Source organism: Conger conger, chromosome 13 (assembly GCF_963514075.1).
Source record: "Conger conger chromosome 13, fConCon1.1, whole genome shotgun sequence".
Classification (NCBI taxonomy): Eukaryota; Metazoa; Chordata; class Actinopteri; order Anguilliformes; family Congridae; genus Conger; species Conger conger.
Window position 1 is genome coordinate 5,897,020 of NC_083772.1, and position 26,495 is coordinate 5,923,514.

Below are 26,495 nucleotides of genomic sequence, written 5' to 3' on the forward strand. Positions count from 1 at the left end.
AAAATCAGATGTGCTGCCAGGATGTAACCTGTTAAAAAACACTTACAAATCCCCCCATGCTTTGTGTGCAAAATATGAATTAGTTCGTCATTAACTCTTCCATCTCTGTGGCAGTAATTGCATGTTCTCGCTCAGCCATTTGCTTCCAGGTCAGGGGGAGGTCATCATCAGGGTGACACAGATCAGACCATCTCTGTTAGCAGAAAAATAATAATGGTAGGGAAGTGTTTTATAAAATATAAATATGAAATGTAATTACTATGTACATAACAATACCACTGATCTGTAAAATACTTCCACCTATTGCTTGAATCTGCTTCTAGGTCCATTCAGCACCAAACCAAAACAATGACATAGCATACTCATCATATATTTAATAAAAAGTATGTTGCATTGGTTTTACTTGAAAATATGGACATTATTGAGCACATTATATGGACAATGCTATTCTCATTTTCTTTTCTAGCATAAGCTCTCAGTAGATAAGACTGATAGTGTGCTGCCTAGGTAAGAGTAAGAATGGAAACAGACTACAGAATGGGAACAGACTACACTATTTTTCACTACATATTTTACAGGACAGACAGCTCTATCCACATCCACCTGCCTTGGCTCATTGCATATCAACTGATGTTGTGAGTGTGTGTGTGTGTGTGTGTGTGTGTGTGTGACCCTGGGTAAGGGGGTGGGACAGTGAAAACAAGGCTAGCTTTCAGCACAGCTGTGGAGACACGGGATCCAGGCCTCACCTGTCTGAGAGTGCCAGTGCTGATGGAGAGCTTGACCAGACTCCACCCCGGCACCAGTACAACAGAGGAGAGGGCCAGCAGCAAGCCCAGCACGTACGCCCAGTCTGGATACACATACCAGCGGTTAAAGGTCAGGGGCTGGTACTTCACCAGAGAGAAGATTAAGGATCCCTACGGGAGAGGAGGAAGAGTGGAAGCTTTTATTAATGTTAAACACACCATGCTGCCATTGTGTCATAGAAGTAGAAATTACATGAAATTGAGTTCAGTTGTTGAAACTGGGTCACACAGTTATGCAGTCAAAAACACTCAGTGACCAGTTTATTATTTCCTAGACCTTTAATTTTGACTTCTTGATCATCTGCTGTCCCATCCACTCCCAAAGTTTGACATGCTGTGCATTCAGACTCGGCATTGGGCCCCTTGAATTGAACAACTCAGCAGCCTTAGCCTCTCCAGAGTTCACAGGTATCCAAATTTCCGGTCTGCTCCGTACTTGCAGACTGGAGGACTTAATGGAGTACCCTACATGTATAAAACTATAATAATAATGAGAGCAGGAAAATGTATCCTACCGTATATAATATATAATGACATTTTCTTTATGTTAGCTTTCCTATGCACAAAACATCTTGCTTGTGAGTACAAGTTCTGCTATTCTCATTCATGCAAATTAATGTTACTGAAATTTGCAGTTTTATTAAATCTGAAATGCAGCATGCTTGAGTTGTGCAATGATGAGGTTGTCCTGTAATAAGTGAGTCAGGCAGATGCTCTGTCTCTAGACATCCCACAGTGGGGGTGAGTCAAACTCACCAGGGTCACCAGTGGGGTGAAGTAGAGCCAGCAGAGCTTAAAGATGAGGCTGGGCCGTTCCCCGGTCATGTCCTCGATCACATCCATCATGCGCTCCGCCCCTGCTCCAGGGCAAACAGGAAAAACGGTGAGTGTAGTGTTATGTTGTGCATAATGGGATATTCCACTGGGGGGGAATATTCAATGAAGGCAGAGAATGGGAAATGAATGATGACAAAATTGCTTTCTTTTTCGTTTTGCTTTATAAGCACAGTGGAGCAGTGTGTTATGGAACTACTGCCTCTCTGCCTTAAAGTTTCCCCTTTTAAAGTGGTTTTGACTGTTCTTGGCATCCATGGTCATTAATTTGCATTATTCTGTTGGCACTAGATACCATTTTCTTTCCAAATCAAATCAGTCATTTTTATTTTGCAAAAATAAACCTCCCGCCATATTCTTTTCTATTTCCAGTGTTGCATTGCAAAGGTACAGTTTGTTGGAGGGTACACTGTAATGTGCAGTAATGTGTTAATACAGCCAGCTATCTTCCTCAATCCAGGCATCAAAGTCCTGCACTCACCAAACAGCCAGCCCATGGCCAGAACCTTGAACGCACACACGAAGAACATACAGGCCCCATTACAGGCATAGTAGTCCAGGAGCTGGAACACATACATCCCCCCCTGGTGGACAGAATGGGAAATGACAAGAATAGATATTATAGGAAAAAAGGTCAGGGTGAGACCAGAGATGGAATATGGAGGAATGCTGTCAAAATAAATATCAGGTTTTACCTCCAGGGGGTGACTATGAGCAGTAACACTGGGTTAAATAGAGCAGAATGAATGGAGGGCAATGGCAGTTTTCCATAAAAACATTATCAATCTTTTTTATTTTGAGATGGAGAAAATTCGTGGGATAACTGTAACTGTATAACTGTTGAATACGGGATGGTCACATCGCCTCACATTTCTCCCCGGTTGTCTTCTCACCTGTGTGATCATCACCAGCTCCAAGACGAAGCAGGTGAGGCAGAAGAGCAGGAGGAAGATCTCTCTGCGCCCAGCCCTCCGTAGTACTTTGGGAAACAGGTCCATCACCGACGTCATCAGCACCTCTATCATCACAAACTGAACAACAGACAGACAATATAAGGTTCACCAGAGAGAGGCAGGGTAAGGGAGAGAGGGGGAAAGGAGGATAAGAAAAGGATTAGAGAGAAGGATGGTTGACACACACACTAATGTTTTCCTACTTGTGAGAAACTATCCAGAAATACAACAGTATTAGCGAAGCAATACACTACTGTTATTCAAAATTCAAGTTTATTAGTGGGCTGGCTGTATGCTATCTCCACTCTTTATTCTCCAGTTTTTCAGCACTGGGCTACTACTTGGGCATACTTTCCCCGAGAAATTGCATTAAAACTTTAAACTATTTAGCTTGCTGAGGAGCTTTCATGTTTTTTTAAACTCCCATTACTCTCTCACTTTTTATGCTACATGCATACACTCACTGAGGACTTTATTAGGGCCATTTTTTACTGAATTAGACCTAATTATTCATGCAATTATCTAATCAGCCAATTGTGTGGCAGCAGTGGAATGCATACACAAATGTAAATACAGGTCAGGAGCTTCAGTTAATGTTCACATCAACCATCAGAATGGGGAATTTTTTTTTATCTAAGTGACTTTGACCTTGCAACAATTGTTGGTGGCAGATAGAGTGGTTTGACTATATCAGAAACTGCTGATCTCCTGGGATTTTCATGCACACTAGTCTCTAGATTTGCCAAAAAATAAAAATAAATATAGTGAGCAGCAGTTCTGCAGACAGAAATGCCTTGTTAATGAGAGAGGAGAATGCCCAGACTGGTCAAAGCTGACAGGAAGGTGACAGCAACACAAATAACCACACATTACAACAGTGGTATGCACAGCATCTCTGAACACACAACTGCTATAGTGGATAGGCTATAGCAGTAGAAGTCTAATAAATACGTAATAAAGTGCTCACAGAGTGTATATTATGCAACAAAATGTTCAGCATTTCACACTGATTCTCACAATGTTAACAAATTTAGGTGTTAGCAACCATCTCGCAATACCTCAGCAACTACCTAGCAACACCCTAGTAACCACTTAGCAACACCATAGAAACCAATAAGGAGCATTTTAACAACCACCTAACAATACCCTAGCAACCACAAACAACACCCTAGCAACCACATAACACACCCTAGCAACCACCTTGCAAGATCTTAGCAAACACCTAGCAACACCATAGCAAACAACTATTAAGACCTTAACAACCACCTAGCAACACCCTAGCAACCTACCGACACCTTAACAACCACCTAACAACACCCAATCAATCACCTAGGAACACCTTTGCAACCACCCAAGCAACCACCTAGAAACACCTAATGCACATCTCTAGTGAAATGAAAATTCAAAATGTTGTCCACTTTGCTTGGCAAGTAATCTAGCTGTAATCTCTGGTAACCCAGCATGATGCCTTGCTAGCTCAGCACAGCTTTCCTTCATGTTGAGCAAGAACCAAAGGAACTAGAAGTAAACAGGGCCACAGGCAGTGGTAGTGGCAGCAGTATCACAGACTCAGCAGCCAGGAATGGTGACCAGCAGCCAGGAAACTGATCACCTGAGTGTCCAGGCCCAACAGGATGATCATGATGAAGAAGCAGACGGCCCACAGCTGAGGTAGGGGCATCATCGCTACTGCTTGGGGGTACGCAATGAATGCCAGACCAGGTCCTGGGAGCAGGAAGCAGGGGAGAACAAAGAACACAGGAGGAGAGTGAAGGAGTCAGAAGGAATGGGAGAATAATGAACCTACCATTCTTACCCAGGTCATATTCGCACACATTACAGTCACACAGTTCTGCATTAAGCAGATGCTGTTATGCAGAGCACCTTCCACAGATGACCATTTTACATACTGTCTGTTAATACAGCAGTAGATTATGAAGAGTTAGAATACACAATCAGAATACACAATAAAAGCAAAATATTTACACAGTGTCAGAACATATGGATCAATAACGTGACTTGCTATTTTTATGTCCAAAAAAGCATTTATGATATAAAAATAAGTGAAAAAACAATAGAATCATGAGTTAAATTATACAATAAAACTATTGAGAGAATTAGAATTTTTCTACTTCACTTGGCAAAATGTCATATAGGATAAAAGTCCACATCAACATGCTGAATGCAAAAATGTGAAAAATAAAATGAAAAATCTCTTCCTTGGGCATAATTCAGTGGGTCTTTTTGCCCTTGTGTTGGCGTTCCAACCAATGTCATCCTGGATCAAGGGCATAGGTTTCATTTCAACATTGGGGGGGGCTCAACCATGATACCACTCTTTTAAAAATATAAAGGCCACAAATGGGGGTGGGGGGACTTCAGACCAGGCACGGTGAGAAAGTTGGGTGACAGCAAGTCGAAAGGGAAGAAAAAGATGCGATGTAGGGGTGGCATCTTCAGAGGTGGTGGTGTCTAAACAATTCCAGCCCTTGCAGGAATTGGACCTGGCCCCTGTCCCCGAGAGTGGGAGGACTGATGAGCCTCAGGGCACTGCGATGGCCACATGCTCAGGAAAAGGGAGTTGATGATAGTGGGGGACTCGATTATTAGACTTGTTAGCAGCATACAGTAAATCCTCAAATTGTGTTCGGGATTCTATTTGAAGCCGGGCCTCGGATAATAGCCGGGGGCGTGGCCGATTTGGACAAATAAAGGCCGGCCCCCAAATACAAGCCGGGGTAATATTGCCTACCAGTAGGACTATCAGTCCATGAGCACTAGAAGACAATGTTTCGATTTAACTCAATGAAATAAAAGAGCTCTTCTTCATATTTTATATTGTTGATTGGTTTAATACTGTTGCCAATTAAAAATCGTTGTCCTACATCATGGGTCTCCAACACGTTGCTCTCAAGCTACCAGTTGCTTGCCGCCCCCTTCTAAGTAGCTTGCCAAAGGCTGAAGCAGTATACATTTAAACACAATTGTTGCCGCGAGGCATTCCAGCCTACGAATTTAATAAAAAGTAAATCAGGCAAAATTAAAAATTAACTCAATTTAGGCTACTTGGCTACGCAATAAGGATTCCATGTATTTACAGCACAGCGCACGTTCAATGAATGAATGAAAGCGGCTGCCTTGGCTCGCAATAAACAGACGGGTGGAAATCCCGACACTCTTTCAACTAAATAAAACTTAACAGTGAACCATCAATTACCCCCCAGATTTCAGTGCCCATCAGTCCCAACATTTAGCAATAGAATCAAACAGTCCAAAAGTAATTAAATCCCAAACCAAAGCGAAAATCTTTTGATAGCGGTATGCTGCTCCAAACGAAACGCATGTCTCACAATAAAACTTTAGGAGAAAAAGATCCTTAACTTGCTGTTATCTACGCTAATTTGTTATTGTTCGTGAAGGTGTGTCTGGCAAGTTGTTATTTTATGGATTCTGGACTTGCATGTGATTTATTGTGTTTGAGAATATTTGCAATAAACTATGTCTGTTAAGACTGACACTACGACTTACCAAACGGTGTTTCCTGATTAGCCTACACGAATTGCTTTCTGAACGGTTACAGGAAGTGTTGAACAGTGTTGGCCCACTTTAAGTGTAGCCTTTTACTTTATTTCTAAGAATTAAATTCTACAACTGGAGCCTAATAAGATATAAAGGCCTGCCTCGAATACAAGCCTGCCCCAAATAAAGGCCTGTGCTTTGTGCAGCCGAAGTAAATTAAAGACCTCGGACACAATTTGAGGATTTACGGTAGTCTATTTGTGCTACAAGGAATCTTGCATGGCGTGTTGCCTGCCTGGCTGGAATACCCTTTAATAGTTTTATATTACATTACATGACAAGGTATTTAGCAGACGCTCTTATCCAGAGCGATGTACAACAAAGTGCAGATCAAAAACAAGTACAAGTGCGAAGAGGACCTGAGAGGACAGTACAGTTCTGAGTCCTAGTGTAACCATACAGATACAATCGGAACCCTTGAAGAATACAACAACTTCCAAACTTAGCATACCACAGTTGGCAGCCAGAATACCCTGAGTACAACAATACAATAGCTAATACAAAAAAAAAAAAAAAAAAACAATATCTATACAACTATATAAGTGCCATTACAGCCTATGGCATATATAAGGCTAATCATGGTGGTGAGTTAGGGAGGGAAAGGTGTAGCCTGAAGAGATGAGTCTTCAGTCTGCACTTGAAAGAGGTCAGAGACTCTGCCGTTCTGACATCCACCGGGAGGTCATTCCACCACCATGGGCCCAGGACAGACAGCAGTCTTGAGCGAGAACACTGTTACACTAGTTACACTGTTACACACTGTCAGTGCGCAGGTGAAGTGGTGTTCCATAGACGTTTACAACCTGCCACCCCAACACACATTGCGAATTTCAGTGGGCCATAGTCCCTTTTCTGCACCTTTTTAGGTTGCAGAAAGGGACATTTCTCTTGTTCTCTTATCAATCACCCTGTCTCAGTACTCTCAGGGTCCAGTCACTGAAAGGAATTAAGCGTGGGATGTTTCACGACAAAGCAGGTTTAGTGTATTTAGTGTATAATTTATGTTTCATTTGGAATCAAAATGGAATGAACTAAGTAACCTGCCTGGTAAATGAATTGTTAAAACTTGATCTGTGTGGTTTTTCTTACTGAACACTCACTGTCGTACAGCGAATGCTTGGACACCCCCTTTGAGTTGTTCTAGGGAGGATGCAAATTTACACTTAATGTATCACGGCAAAGTTAAATCTTTATTTGGTTAATCTGATACCGTCACATTAAAATAATGTGTGTACGTGTGTGAACAATTTTGCAAGGTACACTTTTGGCTGAGCCATATAAGCCTGCCTGTTTCATAGTCTCTCGTTAGCAACAGCTTCCCCACCACACTGTCATAGGGGAGCACCATTACCTGGTCACTATATGCTGAAATTGATCTTGTACATGACACCAAGTTTTTTCTGAAAATGGAAGGAATCAGACTTGACACACACAGAAAAATCTAAGCTGATCTGGAAATAATTTCGTATTTATTCGTCAGTGCGGTTGCACTGTTCGGAACATTTTGAGTGTAACAGGTGAGAAATTGCCTGAGTCCGAGGTGGGATTTGAACCCCGGCCTCTCACTTGTCCAAATATTTGTTGAACGAACGCGTTACCAGTCAGCTGAAGACAAACTCGCCCCTAGCCAAGGGCAACAACGTTCTTTTTTTATTTATTTGAGGGTTACGTCATCGGGGAGTGTTGTCGCGATAACCTGCTACCAGCCTTTGCTTTCACTGCACCATCCGTGCTTACTAGTGAACTAGCTGAGCTAACCATGCTACACTCACCCCCCTTTGACTTCCCCTCCATGTGAAACTCCGCAGCAACCTTTTTTTTTTCTTTTTTTTACTCCCACCCAGATCCGAGTCACGGCACCAATGTAACAGGTGAGAAATTGCCTGAGTCCGAGGTGGCATTTCAACCCCGGCCTCTCACTTGTCCAAATATTTGTTGAACGAATGCGTTACCAGTCAGCTAAAGACAGCTAAAGACAAAACTAACTCATGAGCTAGCCATTTAAAACTGGCTGAAGCTCTGACTTGAGCCAAAAGCTAGACCTATCACACATCTCAGTATTGCTTTGCTTGAGCCAGTCTAACCAAGCAGGTCAGTAGCCTAGTGCATTCTCCCTGCTGCAGGCAGCAAAATGGTACAAACAGATCGAGAGCTGAAATATGGACCTGTATCCATGGGCGTGGCTTTTGATTAACATTTCTATACCATTTTGATGAGGCAAAATGGAACAATAAATAACAAACGTGGTGGTGATGAATGATACAAGGTGAATCTTTTTTAGGTCAAATATGTGTTGAGTTTTCATTATTTGTTGTGGTCACTTGATAATTGAATAACTTCCATAACAGCGCGCATAACAAATATAGCTTTTGTCCTGTTTCTGAGTATTGTCTGTTATTTGTTATTCTTGTATATTTATTATTTTTCATTATTATGTCTGGTTTTCTATTTACATTCATATTCATAGCACTTGTCTTCCCCTGAGATGTCTGTCTTTTTATGTAGTGCTGAGCCCAAATCATTTCCCTGTCTGCGTGATTGACTATTCTGGTGGTTTCGGAATTTTCCTGTTTCCCACGATTACTTCTTAGTCGCGTTTTCTCTTACTTCCTGCTTTTTCTCCATTCATATTTGTAGATAGCACTAATCTACTAATAACTACTAACATAGATTTTGTACAGTGCTAAATTATTAATTGTCTAATTGTCTGGCGCTTAATCGTGATGTTGGCAATGTTGGATTTAGCTTACCGGTCGGTATCTTGTGTGTTAGCAAGCAAATAAGTAGGCAAGAAATGAGCAAACGAAATGTTGGGTTAAGGTCTCGCCTGTAGTGTCACCTCTCGCACTGAGAAGCTGCCAGAACAGTCCACATGCCGAACTACAAAGGCCACCAGCTCATACGAGTGCACAACCCCACACTGTAAAACCCCACGCTAACCCAACGACGGAATTTATCATGGGCCGAAGGTATTTGCATGCTTGTCCTTCTGGTGTTGCTGAAAGAATATTAGTAGGGTTAAATAATAATGGTCACTATGCGGTGAGTCTAGATCAGCCAATAAATAAACCACGTTACAAAGACAGTAGTACCTCTCTGCCTTCCGCTCTTTACTGGTCTGGGCTGACCAAGAATCTCCACAGTAGGGTCAATACATTTACCTTTGTTATCTGACTCCATTTAAGATATAATTTAGAAATTAGTTTTAAACATGCGCGGACCTCGGGAGTGGTTACACTCGACTCTTACCTGCACCACCATTACTCAATATATGCTCCCGGGATTAGCATTATTGCTGAATCTCAGTTTGGGGGTGAACACAGAGGTGGGGGGTCTAGCCAACACAATACATGCATTATATTTTGCATAGATAGTTGCGAGCCCAGGTCGGCGTGCATTTAGAGGGCTCCTGAGAGCTAACTTGACAAGAACCAACGTAGAAACATCCATGGGTTCCTTTCGTATCAAATTACAAGAGCCATGCACCACCAATCCATTTTATGGGCCGAACTTGGCTGCCTTTCCCAGCTTGGGAACTCCACTAGAGTACCAAGCCACTTATCAGTAGGTCTTTGGTCAATATTGTCCCCCTGAGTATTCAGTCGTAATTTAGGCTGAAAAGGTACAAGATGAATTAGAGTCATGGAGATCACGCAAGTCAAATCCAAGAATAATTTATTTACAAGCAGGTAGGTCATAATCTTAGAATTCAACAGTCAATTTACAAAATACATACTTTAAGGAAAGAAACACAAAGTAAATAATCTTACTCAGCCTGCGTCAACTACACACAAACACAGAACATGCACAAAGTTCCCTGATCGGGTTGTCTCCCTCCCTTTTCTCCTGAATCTCACGTTTGAACCAGGCGGCAGTGCCATAAATTAACCTGGAGTGGTCAAATCTGAAATTTAGAAATTTAGTTACTGAAACTATGGTTTATTAAACTCCATTCAGGATGAAATGCATCTCATCCGATTCCTTGATTTTACCGAATCACATCCATACCAAATAGATTATCCTAATGTCTTATTATGTTGTAGTTGTCACGAAAAGCCCATCATTAACCCAGGAGAGGAGTGAAGAGTGTAATGACAGAAGTGTCCAAATGGGGGCACTGTGGGAGTGTCCTACGTCTTTCCCATAGGAAGTGACCAGGTCGGGGGTCATGGAGACATTCTTTTCCCATGGTTTTGCCCAGGGCTTAATGACCCCCTACAACCTAAAAGCCCCCAGAACAAACCCAACCACAATCCACCTTCCCCTTATCTCAGTCTCTCCAGATGCGGACATTCTTGGGAGCCAATGCTCTGAATCCCCCAAAGGAATTCTGAATCATAGAGCTTCATGGAGATACCTGAGAGTTTTTGTGACAACCGTATTATGTAATAAATATGTTTTGTACCTCTCATGGTAATATACTGTCGAGGTGAAACGTGAATTAGAAAAACGTCCGGTGAAAGGTGAATTAGAAAAACAAAGGGGTTATATGAACCTTATGTGAATCATGTAAAGGCACCTGTATACGGTTGAAAGAATATAAAGCAATGTATGTGACTAGCAAACTGAAAGATCATATTTAACCTGTGAACTGTATAATTCTATTTACTTGACTACAATAAAATATGCTTAATCATAATTATAATTGAGTGGAATTGAGTCAACTAGAAAAACTACAGTGAATACAGGAGATCATATAACAGCGTTGCGTCACACCACTTCACTTCGAGACTGGGCTGGAAGTTCAGTAGAACTTACCAGTTCTCCAGGACGTTTGAAAGTACTTAAAGGAAAAGAGAGTTTGTCTCCGAGACACCTCCTCGTGGGGTACTGCTCGTGGGAACGTGAGGTCTGAGCTCTGCACGGGGTCCGGGCTCACGACAATTGTGGCGCCCAACGTGGGGCACGAGTAGATTACTGACACTGAAGAGAAAGGTGATAGGCACCTAAGTCGTGAAACAGTAATACTCGAGCTCGAAAGGAATAGAGAAAATATAGAATAAGTAACAAAATTAAAAGACTGTATAGGACAGTAAATTCTAATAAAGTGCGAGTATAAAAAGAATAAAAAAGTGGAAGGATGGCTGAAAGCAATCCGCCGGATCCACACATAGAGGTTTACTTCAGCTGCTGTTGCTGGGGTAAAAGCGGCTGTACAGATGGGGCATAGGAAGTTGCGATTGTGTACAGAGACAAATAGTTAAGTGAGTAGTTAAGAACTGCTCACAATGCCAGATGACTAGTACACCGAAAGGTATGTGGAGTGCCGGATTGACTATAAGGTCGGGAGTTGCCCTGAGGAAGTATTTGCATGGATTTGGCCGGTCCTGTGATGAGGTCCACAGGGGGTCACCGATACTTACTGATAATAGTTGATGCGTGCACTGGGTACACCCTTATCCATCCTCTGAGGCAAGCTACGGGAAGACAGGTTCTAGCCAGGCTAGAAAATACGGTGATATCAAGGGAAACCTACAGGTAGGAGATCAATTCAGAACTAAAGATCAAGGTCTAGAAACCAGGCGTCCCTATAAAGGTGAGATTTAGTAGAAATTTCAGCATAGATTGCTGCCTTCTGCCTTGTGGGTGATGTGGAATGTGGTTGTCTCTCGCCATCCCGTTCCTCATTAATAACAGTGTAAGAAGATATAATGGAACCAAGAGCACAAAAATATTTACTGCCTAAAAGCTTGTTCCCTGAAGTCTGGGTCAAGGTGGTCAGACAGACCGATGGGACATTTAGAGTCTTAACAGCCAGAAAAGGTCATGACCTGGCACAAAATGGAGGCCAGAAAAAAAAAAAAAAAAAAAAAAAAAAAAACCCTGTCTAGTGCTGGAAGATATTAAATGGCCAGGCTGTTGAATCCTGTGTTCATGTAATGAGTTAAGGCCAGGATATCAGGGACCTGGTGGGTCAAGAGTGCCCCCAAAAATAGAGGGGTTACCGGGGGACGCCCTATGGGGAATGACAACCCAGACAGGACACTCTCCAGTGATGATAATGCACAGACGAAGAGGGAGGAGCAGAAGGCGCTACGGGAGAAGCAGCTGAACCTGTAGCTCCAGAAACCGGGCCAGAGTACGAGGACGTCAGCGATTTAGCTCCTCCAATACCCCTGAGAGATAACCCGAGCAATGGAGGACCTAGTGATGCTTCTCAGCAACGATGCCCAAGGAGGCCGAGAATGTCGTGTTTCAGCGGGTGTTTCCGATCAGGAACTGCTGACAGAATACATGAAGATCCGAAACCAAAAGAAAAGCCAGTGAATCACACTCCTCAGTGACAGCCCTAGAGGAGGAGTTGGCAGACGAAACAGATACGCCCAGTTATCCCATAGAATTAGGATGGTGTCGTAATCATGTGGCAAATACTCTGTTTGCCCTGGGAGCTAAGAAGAGGTTGTTTAACACCAGCAACCTCAAATACCACCCACTAGATTCCTGTCTAAACTGTGAGATACCCGTGAGGTATGGGCAGGGGGCCAGGGGCCTATACGGTTGTCTCTGCAGCCCGTGCTTTGTCTTGAACAAGAATAAATGGATCAATATCATCAACATAGAAAATCACAAAGAAAAATGGGAAATCTTAAAGTATACAATAACTGTGTATCCAGACATTCCATGTTGCCCGTTGCCAGAAGGACAACTCACACCCCTACCATGTACCTGCTCAGCTGAGTTCTCTCCGCATGGGAGACAAAGAGGAAATGTTGTAAGATGGAACAGGAATGTATTTCCTCATACCCACCAAGACCTTGAAGGGAAAAAACAGACTATATATATATAATCAAAAGAAACAAAATACCCGCTTGGCAGCTGTAAAAACACTCGAAAGGGGAGAACTATGTGGGGGAGGGGTTTGTATTATCTGTGTGTTATTCTATCTTTAAAGACGGTTTGGGGTATACCCCTGAAGAAGAAGTACCGAACAAGGACAGGAGGTAGCGATGTGGACAGAAAGGCCTTCCTGGACCGACAAGCTTTCCTCGATGGAAGGAACAGCTTCCTGGTTTCACGATGCATCCCTGAACCTGAAGAGGGTGAAGTCCCGAGGAGTCGGTGCATCATCTGCTTCGAGGATGTGAGAGACATTGCCCATTTCACGCTGCGAGGAGGCATGCGTGGATGCCTGGAATGCATCTGCTTCAACAAGAAGACAACGCTCAAGAATGGACGGGACTTTGGAAACGAAGCTACTATAGAGGAGTGGCTATATGACTTTGTGGACATGGGGGTGTTAGGAGGAAAGACTAGAGTGCCTGGACAAGTGTTGTGTGATTTCATGTTGCCTTCGGGAAAAAGGGTGTCGATAATAAAACCCAGTGGGGGACCTATATTAGATATTGGTACAAAAAGACTGACAGATGGGAGCCCAGTTAGTACCTGGTACTCCCTACCATTTGATCCCTGGATGTTAAAGCTGTGTGGGTTAATTGAGAGGCACTTACGGGCTAGGATAGGCTTAGTGCGAGGGGTTGAAGGGGGTGTCGAGGACCCGGCCTTAGGCCCGCCTGATGAGAGATTGACAGAAGATGGGTTAGGCAGGAATGCATTGTTAGCCCCTCGCACACGCCAGTGGGGTGGTAGTAAGCACGCCTGTAAAAGGAAAAATATGTGGTTCAGGACAAATGGACCGTTTATGGACACTGAGGAGTTTAGAGTACTAGAGAGCAAGGCTAAAGGTCTGACTGAGGCCATGCGTAGAATGTGTTCTAGCATGACCTTGGAGGAGACTCAACATGCCGAATGGGCGGTTGGTGACCCAGGGGGTCTGGCTTTCACAGGAACGGTGAATATAATAACATTCTTGATTGAGAAGTGTGGGCTTGCTCCTACAGGGGAGGAACATAAGGCCTGGTTAAAGCAAAAAGATGAGGAAAACAATGTGGACAATTGGGAAATGAAAGAGTATGAGGAGATGGAAAAATGTAGGAAAAATAAGGAAGGAGTGAGGGATGTTAATACCGAAAGAAGATTAAGAGGCTTTAAGGGCCTCCCTGATTATAGCACTGACAATTTGTCAGATAGATTCAAAGGACTGACTGCAGAGGAGTTGGGGGATGAATTACACTCGGCTATTAATTGGATGTCCTTTGTAGATCCCTTAAGGCGCCACAAGAAAGAGCACCTGAAGAATGTATTGAGCTGGTGGAGGGCACTTACTGCTGGCTTGTATGAAGTCAAAGTGTGGAGAGAGTCCAAGAGAAACTATGACAGTGAGGCAGATAACAGTGATGAATAGGCTCATTAAATAAGTTGCAGGAGCTAGTATTGTCCCACTCGGTATAATGGGGATATTTCTGGATGAATTTCTTACCAGTATAAGTACACTTCTGTAAAAGTTTCAGGATATATAAGGAGTGAGCTTTTAGACGTTAAAAAAGGCTCTTAGGACTTTGCTTGACGAGGAGGGCGGGACGGCGCGAGACGGCTATATTTACGGCATGGGTGGTAATTATATTTTATATTACTTATAAGGTAGAAGGTAGCATTGTTAGGTGATTTAAAAGTTGTAAGTTTCCTTTCTGTTTCATATAATTCTATTTTCTGGTAAAAGTATTTTCACGATAGAAATAAGTAGTAGACTTTAGGGGTGTTTGTACCCATTGTATTAATAGGAGTAGTGGCTTTTATCTCCCTGAAGGGGGAGTCATAGGATAAGGTAAAGGCCAAAGAGGATGGATATTTGCTGGGTGAACTTTATAAACTTCCGGTGAAAGGTGAATTAGAAAAACAAAGGGGTTATATGAACCTTATGTGAATCACGTAAAGGCACTGGTATACGGTTGAAAGAATATAAAGCAGTGTATGTGACTAGCAAACTGAAAGATCATATTTAACCTGTGAACTGTATAATTCTATTTACTTGACTACAATAAAATATGCTTAATCATAATTATAATTGAGTGGAATTGAATCAACTAGAAAAACTACAGTGAATACAGGAGATCATATAACAGCGTTGCGTCACACCACTTCACTTCGAGACTGGGCTGGAAGTTCAGTAGAACTAGTGTTGCTTTCGTCAACGAAAATTATGATGAAATATCTTCGTCAACGAACCTTTATCACGTGACGAAAACGAGACGAGACGCAACGAAGATGCTGGTCACGTGACGATAACAATAATAAAATGTGTAATGACATTTCGTTGACGAATAAAAACGAGACGAAAATGTGGTTTACAAAATAAAAACTATGCTAAAATGTCTCTTTTTTTTATTATCATTATTTTGCCTGAGCGACGTCACTTCCTCGATCCCAACGAGCGGTATTATTTCATTTCAGAAGATGCAGCTGCGGTGGGTTATCACTTGATAAGCACAGCTTAATAAATAAAGGTGACACAGAGAAAGGGACCAATGGTAGGGAGGGCAAAGTGGAGCTTTAGAATGTAGACCGCTGTGTGTGCACGTGAGCTCGCCAATAGATTTCTCACAGAAAACGTAATTTGTCCACTTTTTTACTTTACAGTAGAGGTGATCAAACTTACAATAACTAAGTGCTAGTGTGTTCTAAGCCTTTACTGGTCCCTGTACGATGTTAGCATGATGTAGCTAGCATACGCGAATAGCACAAGGCCATACAATTTGCTTTTTAACGGCACTTGGTCATTCGAACGATATAAATAAAAGCATTCGATTAAGTTCGACGGCACCGGAATTTTCTGTCGTACCGTCCATAAATGGCAAAAGTCCCACCATAGGATTTATTTAAATCTTTAAAAGTTATACATTTTCTGAATCGTCATTAATTCATCTTGTTTAGCTATGTAAATTTTGTTTAGCTAAAAGCTCTGTAGCTATGTAAATTACGTCAGAAGGATACAGCACTGTTATTTGCTACCTAAACTTTGACGCACGCTCGAGAGCGTTAACATGATTGAAGTCTGACATGTCTATTGTCAAAATCCATTGAAACTATGAAAAAGTAACCAGGGACTTTGGACTTATAAGGCTGGACATACCGAGTACCCAGCAAAAATATTGACACACTTTTGACAGTTCGAACTGCCACCAACTGCCATGTATGAGCGCGTGAAGTAAACCAGCAAAAGCTATTGTTGTGTCACCATTTTCGAGCTCCATATACGTAAAGAATGGAATGGCAATGAAATCTGCCTGTTTTTCGGTGCCGTCGCGGTCCAGCATTTAACATTGATGGAATGCTGGTAAAGCATTAAAGCGCTCATTGACTAAAACTATGAGTAAAATGTCATCAGTTTTCGTCGACTAAAACTAGACTAAAATAGTCAGGGACAATTCTGACTAAAACTAGACTAAAATGCTCAGACTTTTCGTCGACTAAAACTTGACTAGACTAAAAGGAGTATGAACATGACTAAAACTAATAAAAACTAAACTGCTTGGTTTCTTCTCCTTATCTCCAAAATCCAGGCCTTTGTTCTTGACCATAAAAATTGGTCAACCATTTGGAATTTGAAGCCAGAACCCCACCAGCAGTGAGACCTTCAGGTCAGGGGACTAAAGCAAATGGCTTCTACAGAGACAGATTTTGCACAGTTTCCCCTCAGCTCCTGGACGGTTATGATATCCCAGGTAGACTGTTACAAAATCTAGACCATTGCACCAATCGCACTGAACCAATCAGAATAACATCAAACATTACTATATTACATTAATGGAATTTGGCAGACGCTCTTATCCAGAGTGACGTACAGTTGATTAGACTAAGCAGGAGACAGTCCTCCCCTGGAGCAATGCAGGGTTAATTGCCTTGCTCAAGGGCAATTGCTCCCGGATACACCGGGATTAGAACCACCGACCTTGTGTGTCTCAGTCATTTACCTTAACCACTATGCTACAGGCCGCCCTTGACAGACCGCCCAATATTCTGACTAATTTTTTTCTACAGCTGACACTACAGGTGAGACCTCAACCCAACTTTTGCGCTTAATGCCGACTTTTATTGCACGTTTCTCTGGGGTATGTTGTAGCCTATTACTTAGCTGGCTGTTGTTTTTCGGTCTTTGAAATGCTTGCGGTAGGCTAATCAGTTTTATGGTGGTGTTGTATCAGTAACGTTACAATCAATCTCTCTTTCTTGCTTGCTCACTCGCTTGCTGAGTAGACTGTGTGTGTGCATGCGTGGGAACCTAGATGTTAAAGGTAGCCTACAAGCAGGTTCTTGTGCGTACTATGAGCCACTGTTGATAACTATAATACTGTAGCATTCAACTTCCAGAGGTGCTTGCATTTGAAACCCCCTGAAATGGCCAGCTTGCTTCCTACAACTACTGTAGCTTGTTGATTGTTTAGAACATAAGCCACAATAATATAGCAGTGAACGCGCATTTATTTTAAACTGAGCTTACCAGTTCAGCTTCATTTGCGCCTTCAAATGCGTTAGAAGATTGCTGGTGTTGAAATTGAAACGAAAGCCTTGCATAATGTGCACATCGCCGTTTTACTGCTGGGATTTTCCAGTGTAAAATATTGCCAAATTGCTGACATTTTGCCAGCTCTGACAAGCGTTACACTCCTAGCACCACGTGGGTTGTTTGTCTGAGTAACATAAATGATAATGTTATCATCCTCATATGATATATCACGTGGTATCAGATCAGTGCATAGACTTGCTTACTTGCCATACCCGATCCAGCATTTTGGGCTGTGTCGGAGGCATTTCCGATACTGGTATCGGTATTGGAACAACTGTAGTATCTATTCAAATTATTGGTATTCTGCTACTGTAGCCTATCCACTTAGGCATACGACTGTTGTAATGTGTGGTTATTTGCGTTATTGTCACCTGTCAGCTTCGAGAGCTAAGAGCTCCATGGATCTCCTCCAAAACATTTGCTGTCCAAAAGCTGCTTCTTTTTCCAGTTGAAGATACATCCGAGGAAGACCTTTCATATGCAATTATTTATTTATTTATTAACCTTTATTTATACAGAGTAAGTTGAGTGAGCAGCATCGGGGAACATTAGCAGGTAAGGGCAGTCGTCTGGCAATTGTCGTGTTCCCAGTTTGATCTCCCGTCCAAGGTGTGTCGAAGTGTCCTTGAGTAAGACACCTACCCCCCAAATGGGTGAATGAGAGGCATCAATTGTAAAGTGCATTGGATAAAAGCGATATATAAATGCAGTCCTTTTACCATTACAGTCCGCACTGTCCTGGTCTGGATTCGATTCCATGAGGCTATGAGGCTCATCCATCGCACCACAGCTTTAACCAAATTACATTTTTATATATTTGTCACATCTTCGTAATTGGTCTTCACAAGCTGTGCAAGTACCTGATTCTGCTACTTCCTTTATGGGGACGCCCTGCTCATGTGCCATGAACCCCAGCACAGAAAAGACCGCAAATCCTGCCACCAGGCTGGTCCCGCTGTTCAGCAGACACAGCCATAAACTGTCCCTGTAGAAACACCACCAGGAGGCTAAACATTCTCTGACCAGCCCTCATTTTTGCATTTAGTTTCTTCCAAGGTGAAAGAAATTCACTGCTAAGTGGCTTGCAGGATGTGTGTTGGTATCTGAGTATTGCAGTGGACAGAGCTGCAAATGTATGGTTAAGAAGCTGACCATTTTCCTCTGTGTTTCTGCCCTAGTGTATTGTGGGTAAGCTTGGGCCTTACTTATAGCAGTTGTTGTTATAGGTGTTGTAGCTACCCAGGACAGTTAGAGTACCCGCTCCAAGACCGTAGGAGAAGAATATCTGAGCTCCTGCCTCCATCCACACCTGTAGTGACATCACAAAACTTGAACACATTGGGTGTTGCTTAACAAATTAACTTGTTCCCTGGCTGGGTGAAATTAGGAAAGAGACATTTTACTGTGACAAGGTGATGGGGTGCAGCTGGTGTTACGGAGTACTTACCTGTGGGTCTGCCAGACGGGAGAGGTCAGGGTACAGGTAGAACTCCACCCCCTGCAGAGCTCCAGGTAGAGTTAGCCCTCGTATCAACAACACCAAAAGCATCAGGTATGGGAAGGTAGCTGTGAAATAAATCACCTGGTGAGAGAGAGAGAGAGAGAGAGAGAGAGAAAGAGAGGGAGATTAAAAAAATGATGGTTCATTTCTATGGAGAAATGTCAGTCTGGTTTATACCTTATGTCCCTGTTTGAGTCTGTTAAATTCAAGTTCCACACCCGTCACTATGTGTTGAGTCTCTTACTTGGTTGGTCTCATTCTTCGGAGAGTCACCTGGGTAAGGAAATTCTTTACTTATCTCTCTCAGTAAATCGGGGACAGACCTTGCCTGTCGACTTCACCCCCTTCCAGACGCAGAAGTAGCAGATGACCCACATAGTGATCAGGCACAGGAGCAGCTCCCACCTCACGCTGCCGACCTCCTCAATGCCCCCCGAGATCAGCAGCACACGTCTCCTGGGACGGGGGGAAGAGAGAAAGAGAGGGAGAGGGAAAGGTAATGAGGGAAGAACAGGGAAAAGCAGAGAAAGATTTTAACAGATTTATTTACATGAAAAAATATTCCAGTATAGGAACCATGATTCCCTGAACACCCCTTGCATGCTGGCCCAACCATGTACACAAATAATTAAGATATTCTCCACTTATGGATGCATTTATGGCTCAGAAAGAATTATTGCACAAACATAAATGCAAAAAGGTGGAACTAGGCCAATGTGCTCCATCTCCACACACACTTGCAAACTATACCCTTACACATCACCTGATTTATTTATCTTAGCAGACACTATTATCCAGAGAAATTGTACAATTGACATGCATTTATACAACTGGATATTTACAGAATAAAATGCTCTGTCTTTTACCTACAATCTCTGGTTTCCCAGTTCCATAACCCTAGGAGATGTAGCTCTACAGAACTTGCAGACTTACTCCCAAAACTCGGTGGCTGCAGAAGATGAGCTGTTGGAATGTTGGGTCCAGTTTGCGGTGAGGTTTTGATTGGAGAAATCCACACAGTGATCTGAAGCACAAAGAGGGAATGACACCAGTCATGACCTCGGCAGAAGCATTTCATTGCACTGGCTTTGACAGTAGCATGTCCAATACTACAGGATGGACCTGCATACTATACTGTAGTACACCGCAGTGCTACTCCTCTTGACATTCACTTCTCACAACTTTTCTTACTCCGCTCACAGAGTCAGTGCTGAAAAGCTATTGTTATCATGGCTTTCAGCCTTAAATAAAAAGCTTTCCTGCTCAGCCACCCAGGCTAGCCCAAAACCAATTTAGCCAGCTACACACGCTTCTAAATTTCTTCACTTAGCCTACTGCGCCATCTACGCCATCTACGCCATCTGCTACATGGCTCTTTCTAAGACCGCTTTCCTCGACTTATCCAACAAGGTAAGGTTGCACACCGGACTGCGTGTGATGCTCTCATCACAGCCAAAGAGTACCACTCTCTGTGTCATGTGCTTGGGATTAATTATCTGCTGCTGCCCAGATAGCTGCAGTGGCATGGAAAACAGCTTGCATTGAAGCTTGTCTGTTTCTTTGTCCTGTGCCAGATTGTCTTGCTCCTTGCCTTCGTGCTCGTGTCTTGTTTTCTTGTGGTTGATTTCCCAGTGCCTATTCCCATAGTTTCCTGTCCCGCTTCCAAGCCTGCTCCTAGTCCTGTTCCGGTCCCTTCACCCAGCCCGTGGTCCTCTGCTCTTCTCATCCTCCAAGCCCTATCTCCATTCCTGCCTTTCCTCTTGGACTCACTTCAAATTGACTTTGTCTCACCTGCTCTCCATCACCCTGTCTGTTCGAACCCTCGCCTGTCCCTCGTGTGTTGTTCCTGTTTGCTGGCTACTGAACCTGGACAGTCTGACCTTGTTAATAAAGATCCCTTTCTATCAATTCCGAGGCTGCGCATGGTTCCTGATTCTGTTTGTGACAGCCTACTTCCTCTGTGTTTGAGTCGTTCCAGCAATCATGCTAATTTCGCTACTCTCAAATTCTATGTAGGAACTACAACTCCCACAATCCCACAGGACAATTCCGTGACGTCCACCCCGCATTACGTCTAGCTTGGTTCAGCCAATCCCGTAATGGCGGGAGCAATAAACTTTCCCGTATAAGAGCAAGAAATGTTCTCGGGATCCTTCTCTTTCTTCTCTTCTTCTCCCTTCTTCTTGACGCACCCTTTTTGGCCATTCGCTTCAGCTCATCTGCTCCGAGACTCGGACAGAGGCTGAATGCTGCACAGCGCACTACCAGGCCGACGGACACACCCAGTTACCTTGCGGTAACTTAGTGGCCTATCGTGAGTGGAAGCTGGTGTACGTGGAACACTACATCAGTTTACCCCTTCAAAGCTCACCAACGAATAACAGCAACAAACTTTTCCACCCGGAAAAAGGACCAGCGACCTTCCAGCAACCGAGCGGACCAGACGACAACGCGCAACCCACGGGAACATCCCAGCTCTGCGCACCTCTCCAGGACATCATTCACTGCACCATCGCCGCTTCTACAAGGACATCATTCACATCACCATCGCCACTTCTACAAGGACATCATTCACATTACCATCGCCACTTCTAGGACAGCACGTCTTTTGGATCCAGCATATGCACTCAATAAGACAACAAACATTCTGGCATAGCCAGTGTTTAGTTTAGTCTTGATTGATATTGTGAATGTGTTTTTCTATTTGTCTGTGTTACCGTTTGAATGTATTTTTGTTAGCTGCATATATATCTGAATTGATTCGCCGTCTTTCACGTATGTAATTAGAGTAAAACTACGCAAGTAGCCTCTCTTTCCCCAGCTAACACTAACACTAACACTTTTACCTTTCCTTTGTTCAAAGCACGCACACACACACCCTACTAATTTACCCTACTAACTTCCCATTAGTTTATCTCTTCTGTGTTTGTATGTTTGTTTAATGAATATATTTAATTAAACCCGGTGTCTGTTTTGGCATCACATAGACATGAGAGCTGAGTTAAAGCAGTCTTTCGAAGAACTTCCAACCTTCAGGTTATCGGTATGTTTAATTAATATTAAATTAATATTAATATTAATATTGGTTATTTTAATTAATAATTAAAATACTAAATTTGTGGTTAGATATTTCTGATAACAGTAATTTTATGAGACTGATTACTTTTTGCAGTTATACTGCTACATAACATTAATTGGCGCCCCGGTTTTGTAGAGAGTAAAATCCCTACATTATTTGGCGGCCCGTGCGAGAACCCTACATCTATGACCCCACTGCTGTAGGCTACCGACATAGATAACATTCTTTTGTTTTTTTATTGAAAACAGTTTTTTAAACATTAACTTAATTATAAGGTTAATATGCAGAAAAGAATGAAACGTTATCTGGTTGAGACATTGGCCATTTCGGTTTGCTGTGTTTTGATTATCTGGTTAATCGATTAACCATGCCCATCCCCAAGAGTGTTCTTGATCTGTTGACCGTTAAATGTTGAATAGTTGTATTTTTTAAATTTTTTTGTTTTGTGGTCAGCAAGGATTTATTTTAAAGCAAGCAATAAAATACTTTAAGCCAAGCTTAAAAAACGATATACAGGATTTAACTCTATGGATGGAAATCTACAAAAGACTGAGAAAAGCACAGGCTGCAAGCTGTTTTATAGACTATATATAGCTAAGGTCATGAACCTACTGCATTTAGTTCTGTGGTTAGCGACTGTAGTAAGCTAACTACACTGTTGACGAGACACATATATACTTTTTATGCACAAGCTTGCTTTTGCCATTATCTACCGTATTTGCACTTGAAAAATTACATTTGGGGAATTTGCCAATGCTACCTTGTCTCCTTGATTTTGTGAACAGGTGTTGAACAGGTGGTATGATATTTTGGGATTCACACTTCCAGTGTAAAGTTTTCAGTTCAACGGGATGAACTGTAACTGCTGTGGCTGCGCTTCTTATTCCAGTGGATGTTCTTCATTTATTAATGTATTTTAAAGTGTAATGAGCATCAGGGTGCAGCCTGTAGCCTAGTGGCTAAGGTACATTACTGATTCAAGCCCTGGTGTAACCATAATAAGATCCACACAACTGTTGGGCCCTTGAGCAAGACCCTTAACCTTGGACATAAAACAGTATGCACTTGCAGTGTGTTCTGCAGGTGGAGTTACAGCATGTACACAGCATTTCATACTTTACCTGAGTTCCAGGTGTTGGAGCAGCTGGCCCAGGGCAGCTCAGAGCTGAAGGAGAAGTACAGGTAGAAGAGGGCCCAGGCCAGGATGATGATGTAACACATGCAAGCGTAAAGCTGGATCAGCTGACCTCCATAGCCAACCCCTGAGACAAATACACATACATACACATGCGCACATACTCAATTAACAGCTGGTAATGCAAATGCATTGGTTTCAACAGCAACTTGTACAATTACTGGTTATGCACATGCATGCTGTAGTTCTTCTTCACATTAGCACTCCTGATAATAACATTGATGTCTTCTGCCAGACACACAGTACACAGTACTTGACATTCCAGTAATATACATTACATTACATTACATTACATTATTGGCATTTAGCAGACGCTCTCATCCAGAGCGACGTACAACAAAGTGCATACCCATAACCAGGGATAAGTTCCCTAAAAGACCCTAGAGGGAAGTACAATTTCAATTGCTACCTGTACAACAAAGATAAGGACGAGGGCCAATTTATTGGTTTTTTTTTTTTAAACAAAGAAACAAACAGAGCAAAAGTGACCAAAGTTCACTATCCAAACACTGCTTACCTAGCCAACTAAAAATACCGATACACAAAGCACATCACAGAGACAACAATTAAGGTTCACAGGGAGGTAGGGAGGGACGGGGAGAGGTGCTGCTTGAAGAGGTGCGTCTTCCGCTTGCGCTTGAAGGTGGGGAGAGATTCTACAGTTCTGACCTCAACGGGGAGTTCGTTCCACCACCGTGGAGCCAGAACAGACAGTAGTCGTGAGCGTGAGGTGGAGGTTCGGAGAGGGGGAGGTGCCAAGCGGCCTGTGGAGGCTGAACGAAGAGGTCTGGCAGGGGTGTAGGGTCTGATGATTTTTTGTAGATAAGCTGGGGAAGACCCTTTAACTGCTTGGAAGGCTAGCACCAATGTTTTGAATTTGATGCGAGCCATGACAGGCAGCCAGTGGAGGGAAGTAAGCAGGGGGGTGACGTGTGAGTATTTGGGAAGGTTGAAGACCAGACGAGCTGCTGCATTCTGGATGAGTTGGAGGGGTCTGATGGCGGACGCTGGGAGGCCAGCCAAGAGGGAATTGCAGTAGTCCAGGCGGGACAGAACCATCGCTTGGACCAGGAGCTGGGTCGAGTAGGGGGTGAGAAAGGGGCGGATTCTCCGCATGTTGTATAGGAAGAACCTGCAAGACCAGGTCACCGCTGCAATGTTCTCGGAAAGGGACAGTCTGCTGTCCATCACCACTCCGAGGTTCCTTGCACTGGTTGACGGCGTGAGTGTGGTATCCCCGAGGGAAATGGAGAGATCCAGATGGGGAGAGGTTTTAGCAGGGATGAATATCATTTCAGTCTTGCCTGGGTTGAGCTTTAGATGGTGGTTGTCCATCCAGCTCTGGATGTCCCTCAGGCAAGCAGAGATACGGGCTGAAACCTGCATATCAGACGGCGGGAATGAGACGAAGAGTTGGGTATCGTCCGCGTAGCAGTGGTAGGATAGCCCATGTGCAGTGATCACAGGGCCAAGGGAGCGAGTGTAAAGAGAAAAAAGAAGCGGGCCTAGGACTGAGCCCTGGGGAACTCCTGTGGCGAGGGGCCGAGGTGTCGATACCGAACCAGCCCAGGCAACCTGGAAGGAGCGACCAGAGAGGTAGGACTCAATCCAGTCCAGGGCTGTGCCACAGATGCCCGTTGCTGAGAGGGCAGATAGGAGGATGGAGTGATCCACAGTGTCGAAGGCAGCAGAGAGATCTAGGAGAATGAGGACAGAGGAGAGGGAGGCTGCTTGTGCGGCATGGAGTGACTCACTGACGGAGAGGAGCGCAGTCTCTGTCGAGTGGCCCGATCTGAAGCCAGACTGATGGGGGTCTAGCAGGTTGTTGTTAGAAAAGAAAGAAGAAAGTTGAGTAGAATATACTGTGAATATTTCTTGAAATTAGCCCAGTTTTCCCTGGAAAAGTAGAATCAGCCTCTTAGCCTCACAGTGTTAGAGAATGACAGAAGTGCAAGATGTCAGATTTGGAGATTTGAATGTGAGAAGAGCTGAACTGTACCACTGGCCGCACAGGGATATTTGTATCTTCTCCCCATTGCTCCCTGTTGGTAAAGCCAAAGTGATCTCAGGTTTACCCATTTGCCCACAGAGGTTTCTGGCCTCTCACCCTCAGCCAATGGGCACAGCTTCCTCCAGCAGGTGATGGCCCCCTCCTGGGTGTACTGCCCCATGGCAGTCTGCAGCAGGAACAGGGGTATCCCACAGGTCACCACAAAGACCAGATATGGCACAAGGAACGCTCCTGCAGATACACCCACACACAAAGTTAACATTCAAGATAAATATTCAAATATTCAATATAAATATTCATAAACATAGACAATATCCACGACTGGTATTTGAACAAAACCAGAGATGTTTAGTTTCAGGTCGTCAGAAATGTGTGACTGTAAGAGACTGAGCACTAAACAACACACCATTGAGAATAAATCAATTTGTAGATCAATACTCATTTAGAGCATAGTACGTATACAGGTACTTTTAACATGTAAATCGAATGAAAAGTTAATTTAAGCTCATACACACAGCCTTACTCATGTTCATTCAAATTCATTGGCACACTCTCAGTCGCACTTACTCACACTCACACTCACATACTCATATTCATACACTCATCCCACTCACCACCGCCGTTCTTGTAGCAGAGGTATGGGAACCTCCACACGTTTCCCAGCCCCACTATGCTCCCTGCCACTGCCAGGAGGAACTCCACCTTACTCCCCCACTGCCCCCTCTCCTCCAATGGCCTTTCAGCGGTCTCCCTCTCCTTCTTCATCCCTTCTGCTGTCGGTTCCATAATCTCTGATTATGTTCTCTGTCTAGACACAATGAGCTGAGATCAAACAGAGGCTCATGTTTTACTGTAACTGCTGACTGTTAGACACCTCCTTACACGTGCACAGTGTACCTGAGATACTGGGCCAAGTTGCATAAATATGTATAAAACATTAAGTATAAAAGTGAGCTAATCATAAACTTTATTTTCACACATTTTTTAGATTGTGGAAAGGCTACATTCACGTTCTACCATCCACACATGCAATACAATTAATGACAGCTGACTTTAACGCTGCTTTATTAATCAGGATCCTATTATATTGCCAATAATTCCAATAATGAAATCTAATCAGGGGTTTTAGATAT

General features: G+C 43.2%; 1 protein-coding gene across 1 annotated transcript; it reads right to left on the reverse strand.

Moving 5' to 3' along the window:
* Positions 1 to 79: 79 nt before the first annotated feature.
* On the reverse strand, positions 80 to 26,112 carry LOC133108245 (sodium- and chloride-dependent GABA transporter 2-like). Its single transcript, XM_061217715.1, has 14 exons — positions 25,977 to 26,112; positions 25,459 to 25,593; positions 23,278 to 23,418; positions 20,011 to 20,101; positions 19,401 to 19,533; positions 19,024 to 19,158; positions 18,782 to 18,885; positions 18,437 to 18,561; positions 4,209 to 4,321; positions 2,537 to 2,674; positions 2,125 to 2,227; positions 1,566 to 1,666; positions 750 to 920; positions 80 to 193 (listed from the first exon to the last, which is right to left on the reverse strand). The coding sequence occupies exons 2-14, from the start codon at positions 25,520 to 25,522 to the stop codon at positions 80 to 82; spliced, it is 1,533 nt and encodes a 510-aa protein (XP_061073699.1). The 5' UTR covers positions 25,523 to 25,593; positions 25,977 to 26,112.
* Positions 26,113 to 26,495: the final 383 nt, after the last annotated feature.